The 5,906-nt window shown below is 46.1% G+C and overlaps 1 protein-coding gene across 1 annotated transcript in view; it reads right to left on the minus strand.

Moving 5' to 3' along the window:
• Positions 1-1,977: 1,977 nt before the first annotated feature.
• LOC120324888 (ubiquitin carboxyl-terminal hydrolase 42-like) overlaps positions 1,978-5,906 on the minus strand; it is a 6,899-nt gene continuing 2,970 nt past the window's right edge. Inside the window, exons 2-8 of the mRNA XM_039389597.1 lie at positions 5,807-5,877; positions 5,173-5,255; positions 4,752-4,863; positions 4,278-4,418; positions 3,969-4,069; positions 3,071-3,209; positions 1,978-2,768 (exon numbers count right to left, since the gene is read on the minus strand). Of these exons, the coding sequence (XP_039245531.1) occupies positions 2,061-2,768; positions 3,071-3,209; positions 3,969-4,069; positions 4,278-4,418; positions 4,752-4,863; positions 5,173-5,255; positions 5,807-5,877 (1,355 nt within the window). The 3' untranslated portion in view covers positions 1,978-2,060. The remainder of the gene's footprint in view (positions 2,769-3,070; positions 3,210-3,968; positions 4,070-4,277; positions 4,419-4,751; positions 4,864-5,172; positions 5,256-5,806; positions 5,878-5,906) is intronic.

Here is a 5,906-nt window from a genome sequence, read left to right on the forward strand (position 1 = left end):
TAAGAAAGACCTTCACTCAAAGCAATGGCCTTGGGTTTTCTGGCTGCTTTTCCCAGAGGAAGCAGCATGTCAGCAAAGGAATCAAAGCTCAGGGGATTTCCAGTGAGAAGGACCCTGGGAGGAGTTGGGTATGTATTCTTCCATCCCATAAAATGAGAAAAAATGGGCCGGAGTGAGAGGTGAGGGATTTCCAAAGTCTGCTCATCTCTGATGTCTCCCCTCCCTGGCCTGGAGGGATCCAGTGCCTCCGGTGCAGAGCCGAAAGCTGTGCTGCAGATCCTGAAGGTGATTGTCCTGCTTCTGGTCAGGGCAGTGTTAATTTGGGCAGTATCCAGGAGGGGGCACAGCCAGGACATAGAGGTTATTCCTCATTTTGTCAAGGATGGGGGAAGGGGTCTCTTCCAGGTTGTGTGCGTGGTGGCAAAGTTGGGCACCAACTGGTGAGCAATCATGTGTGAGTCATTTGCCTCCCTTGGACACTCGGTTATTAGTATTGTTTCTGTTACTGTTGTGTTGCTGTACTGTTTTCTTATTTCATTGCCCTTTCCAGTAAGTTGTTCTTATCTCAGCCTGCCATCTTTACCTTTTGTGCCTCCAATTCTCCCGTCCAGCCTGCCTCCGGATGGAGGGGGAGTGGGAAGGAAAGGAGGAGTGGGAAGTGAGCGAGTGGCGCACGATTTGCATGGTTTCAGTGAGAACACTAAATTATGGAACACCCGTCTTAAACACATCATCGTGGCTGGGCTTCTCGAACGAAGATTTAAGAAGGCTCCATCCACATTTGTTACAGGTACGCTGGTGGCTTAGGAGGCCAATGCGAGATAGACATATCCGATTGCAAAAGGCACAGCAGAAAGACTCCCTAGGTGGTATATTCTGCAAGACATGATTCTTTCTCCCTTGTCTTTTCTCCTCGAGAGGGATTCTGCGTGCGTTCTCAAAGGAAACAGCAGCGTTCTAGATGGTGTGTCTCCAGGCCTCCCGATTGGAGGCCAGAGTAGACCAGTTCTGTTGATTGATATGGCCGAGGCTGAGATGTTTGCAGCTATAATTGTCTACAACGTGGAATAAATAATTCTGATTACAGTACTTTAGTATTTCTTATTTTATTATTTTAATAAGATTTCTTATAACATTACTATCTATTGCTGAAGATATATAACATGTAATAATGTATTATAAAGTATTACTTCTCTCTATATTTCTATATTATATTTCTAAATATATTTCTATATTTCTATATATACTTCTCTCTCTATATATTCTATATTTCCGTATATATGTCTATATTTCTAATAATATTTCTATATAATTGTAACTATCATCTACTTAGCTAAATCATTCACTCAGGTCTGAGAAGGCGTGTCGAAAACAAGGATGCCTTGGCTAATAAACGCAGTGCTAGTCTTCCGTTCTGCTTGAGCCAGGGCCATAATCCAACGCCATCATTGCCAGAGTGCCCTGAATGCTTGTCTGACGTGAATCTCTGGGGCGTGGAAACCCTCCTCTTCTTCTCTGAAGGGCGGTAGTCTGTGTACTGCACAATCTCTGCTTAATATTTGCTTTCTTAGCTTTAATATAATTGCTTCAACACTGCTTCCAAATACTGCACTATGTTTCTAGCTATAATTATCTACAACGTGGAATAAATAACTCTGCTTAAAGTATTTTAGTATTTACTATTTTATTATTTTAATAATATTTATTATACTATTACTATCTATTGCTGAAGATATATAACATGTAATAATGTATTATAAAATATTACTTCTATATTATATTTCTATATATATTTGTATATATCTATATATATTTCTATGTATATATATTCTGTATTTCTATATATATTTCTATATTTCTATATTATATTTCTCTATATATTTCTATATTTCTATATATATTTCTCTATATATATTCTATATTTCTATATATATTTCTATATATATATTCTATATTTCTATATATATTTCTCTATATATATTCTATATTTCTATATATATTTCTATATTTCTAATGATATTTCTATATTATTGTAACTATCATCTACTTAGCTAAATCATTCACTCAGGTCTGAGAAGGCGTGTCGAAAACAAGGATGCCTTGGCTAATAAACGCAGTGCTAGTCTTCCGTTCTGCTTGAGCCAGGGCCATAATCCAACGCCATCATTGCCAGAGTGCCCTGAATGCTTGTCTGACGTGAATCTCTGGGGCGTGGAAACCCTCCTCTTCTTCTCTGAAGGGCGGTAGTCTGTGTGCTGCACAACCTGGCTGTGGCAATCATAGCCCCGCCCTGTTGATCTTCTCTGCTCTCTCTGCCTCTGTCGGGTTTGCTCCCGAGCAGCCCGGAGCATGAGAGCCTGCTTGGAGCTGGCTTTGGAGGGCCCTGGGACTGCAGGATTCACTAAGACTTGGTCACAACGTGGAGGACTTGTTCTCTCCCTCTTTCTCTTCCGCAGTGAGCGGTCATAGTCTGTGTACTGCACAAACCGGCTGCCAAGGTTGTAAGTTCCCCGCACAGATCTGCTTGGCTCCCTCTGCCTCAGCAAGGTTTGCTCCTGAGCAGCCCTGGCAGCGGGAGCCCACCGGCAGATCCTCTTGGAAGGCCTTGCAGCTGTGCTATCCCTAGGACCACGGTCACGACTTGGAGGACCAGTTCTTCTCTCTGAAGCGTCGCCATAGTCTGTGGTGTCCCCAGAGCAGCTGCGCAGATCCCTGCCCCACAGAGGGAATCTGCTCCGGGACCGCTCCCTGCCAGTGTCCTTCATGCCCTGCAAAGAGAGCTGTGGAGAGTTCCTGCCCTTTTCTCCTGAAAGGATCAGAGCAGTGGGGAACCCCTACAAGTTCTGGGACAGGGCAGTTTGGGGCCTCCAAAAGGCTCTTTTGGAGGGCTACTAAGACCAAAAGGCCAGAGGCGCACCAAAGGGATGGATCCAGGTGGGATGCTTGGAGAGGGAGCAGCGTTGTGGCTGTGAAGAAAGGTGCGGTGTGTGAGGGGCAAAAGAGAAATGCTGAGATCCCAGAAAGAAATCCACTATTCCTCTGATGCCCTGACCCATGACCCCAAAGTTACCTTAGTCCTACCAGTCAGACCCTGTGGTCCAACAGAGCCCGCCTGCTTGCTGCTGGCCACACACTGACTGAGGAAGGAAGGGGCATGTGATGGTGCCAGGGAGGAAGAAGCCCTTTCTCCAATTCTCAGATCAGAGCATCTGGAGAAAAACAAAAGAGCGATCTCAGTTTAGAGCTGTTGTTGCAACCTCCTCTGGGGGTCAGTCATTTTCTCAGAGAGGCTTCTATGACAGAGAGAAGACTTAACCAAGGACACTAATGGGAAACTCAGCTAGGGTCTTCCCACCAAGTTTGCCTCTGTCCCAACAAAAACCTCATCTCTATACCTCCCACAGCCTCCATTTCATAAATTCACAGACTTGTTTGGGTTGCAAGGGACCTTTAACTTTATCTTGTTCCACCCCGCTGTGGTGGGCAGGAACACCCTCCACTATTCCAAGGTTTCTCCAAGCCCTGTCCAACCTGGCCTTGAACACTTCCAGGGATGGGGCCCCCACAGATGCTGTGGCAACCTGTGCCAGTGTCTCAGCACCCTTACAGCAAAGAATTCCTTCCCAATATCTAGTGTAAACCTGCCCTCTGTTAGCTGGAAACTGATAGCCTTCATCCTGTCACTACATTCCCTGACAAATGGTGCCTCCCCATCTTTCCTGGAGGTCCTCTTTAAGTCCTCTTATCTACACGAGTCAACATCAGAGACCAGGCAAGTAGCAGATTCCATCCGGGCCGCAGCCTGAAGCCCAGTAAAGGACAGACACGGAGTAGTTCAGATTTGACAGCACTGAATGATGCAGGTAGTAATTTCATTTGATGAGAAAAACACTCAGGAAGGTGAGAAGCACAAGTGCAAATGAGGAAAAGGAAATGTATTCTGAACATATTTGAATCCTGGTTATTACCTGGCATAGAACAGCAGGTAGGCTTGCTGCCTGAGAACTGTGTCAATGGAACGCAGCTGCACAGATTCATCGTCCATCCGGTACCACAATCCATTGCTGGCCTGTAAAAAAAAGGCAAGGATCTCTCCATGGTTTCTCTCCAAAAACACGGGTAGGAAACTGCCAAACCGAGAGCATGTCAAAACAAATGCAGTCCAGCCACTAAGGAGGCCTTCTGCCCCAAAACTTTGGCTGTCAGTAACACTGGCAGGAAAGTTTATCTTCCCCAGCACACCTTTTTCCCCATTGGGAAGGAAGTTGCTCTTTTACCTTTGTGTAGCAGAAATAGTGTCCTCCATGACAGCTGACACCACTGTGCACCAGGACAGCATATAAGGAGTAGAGGAGTGGTTCTCCATCTGCCTGAGACATGTATGGGCGAAGATCCAAGTACTCCGGATACTCTACAACCTATGGAGAGACCAAGAGGGCTCAGAAATGACCCTGGTCTGTGACATGAAATAGCCTACCAAGTGCAGGGGCCAGTCCAGGTGTATCAATACATCTCGGGGGCTCATGGGCACTTGGTTTTCCATAAAGCAACATAAAAGCGTTTGGGTGGCAGGAAACCCTTCTCAGTCAAAGCAGCCCTATCAGAGCACAGTGCTTGCCTGTCTTCCCACAGGAACTTTCCACTCCCCAGAAGGGACCACAAAAAACCCAACACAAGCAGCTTGTGACAAGCATACTGCTTTAGGAAATCTGCTTCTTGAAGAGAAAGCTGCACACCAATAGTGTACACACCTTGCTGATCTTGCCACCAGTGAAGCAGTCAAACCTCTTCAGACACACAGTGAGAACCTTGGGTGCACAGTGGACAGTGAACCTCTTAGTGGCGGCAACATTCTTCTCACACCTTGAAACCAAGCACAGAGCACAGCGCTGAAATGCACCCTATCTTCCACCAAGGCAGTCAGACAACCTTTCTTGTCTCGTGCATCCTTATGCTATTTTAAGGCAATTCGCTGCCATATTTAAAACAAACAAACAAACAAACAAACAAACAAAGAAAAAACCCCAACCCCCCTCCCCCCAAAAACCAGACAAACAAAACTGTGTCTCATCAGTGTGCAGTAAACTTCCACGAGAAGATGACTTCTGCTCAATGACTTGTAGCCCCCTCCCACAGAGTCTAGTGTTAATATGTTGTTAGGAATCATCTTACTTGCTACATTGAAAGCAGTTTTCACCATCCAGGTGCTCAGGTGTTACAAAGTCCTCCAGAGCTGCAGGGAGGGATGAGGCTGCCTGGAGAATTGAGAAATCGGTGCACTGAGCTACAGCAAATGCCCTGGCCCAAACATTTTCCAGGAGCTGACAAGAAACCCCCTGTAGCTGATGCTGAGGAGACCCGCCATGAATCTGCAAGCTGTATCCAGAAGGAGCCAGAAAGAGAGTGTGGTGCTGAACATTTCCCCTGTCCCAGAGGTTCTCAGGGGCAATCAAGAGCTCCCTCTCTCTCTCACCTGCCATTGAGCTACTGATGTTATTATGTAGGGTCATCAGTAGTGAAAACAATCCAACCCATCAGCCTGGAAGCCAGACAGGTGTTGAAGGAGGGCAAAGGAAAGAAGGATGAGGATATGTCAAGGGTGCAGAGCGCATAATGGGTGCTTGTCCAGCTTCAAGCCAGCACCTACAGAGAGACCAGTGCCATGGCCTCTGCAGGAGGACAACATCCATTCCCCTTCCCATCCACGACCAAGACCTCTGGTGTTCACAGTCTATGCTTTCAGGACAAATGGGTTGACTCTGAAAAGCCTTGCCATGTCTTGAAGCACAACTGCAAAACCTCTTACTTTGATATCCAAGGGGACATCCAGGAAGGCCTCATAGGAATCAGAAATGGCTTTGCAGCTGAAGCAGATGACTGGAAGGAAAAATCAAAATGCCGAGCAA

This window comes from Pipra filicauda, unplaced genomic scaffold (genome assembly GCF_003945595.2).
Source record: "Pipra filicauda isolate LSUMZ 115617 unplaced genomic scaffold, ASM394559v2 scaffold749_size132029_pilon, whole genome shotgun sequence".
Classification (NCBI taxonomy): Eukaryota; Metazoa; Chordata; class Aves; order Passeriformes; family Pipridae; genus Pipra; species Pipra filicauda.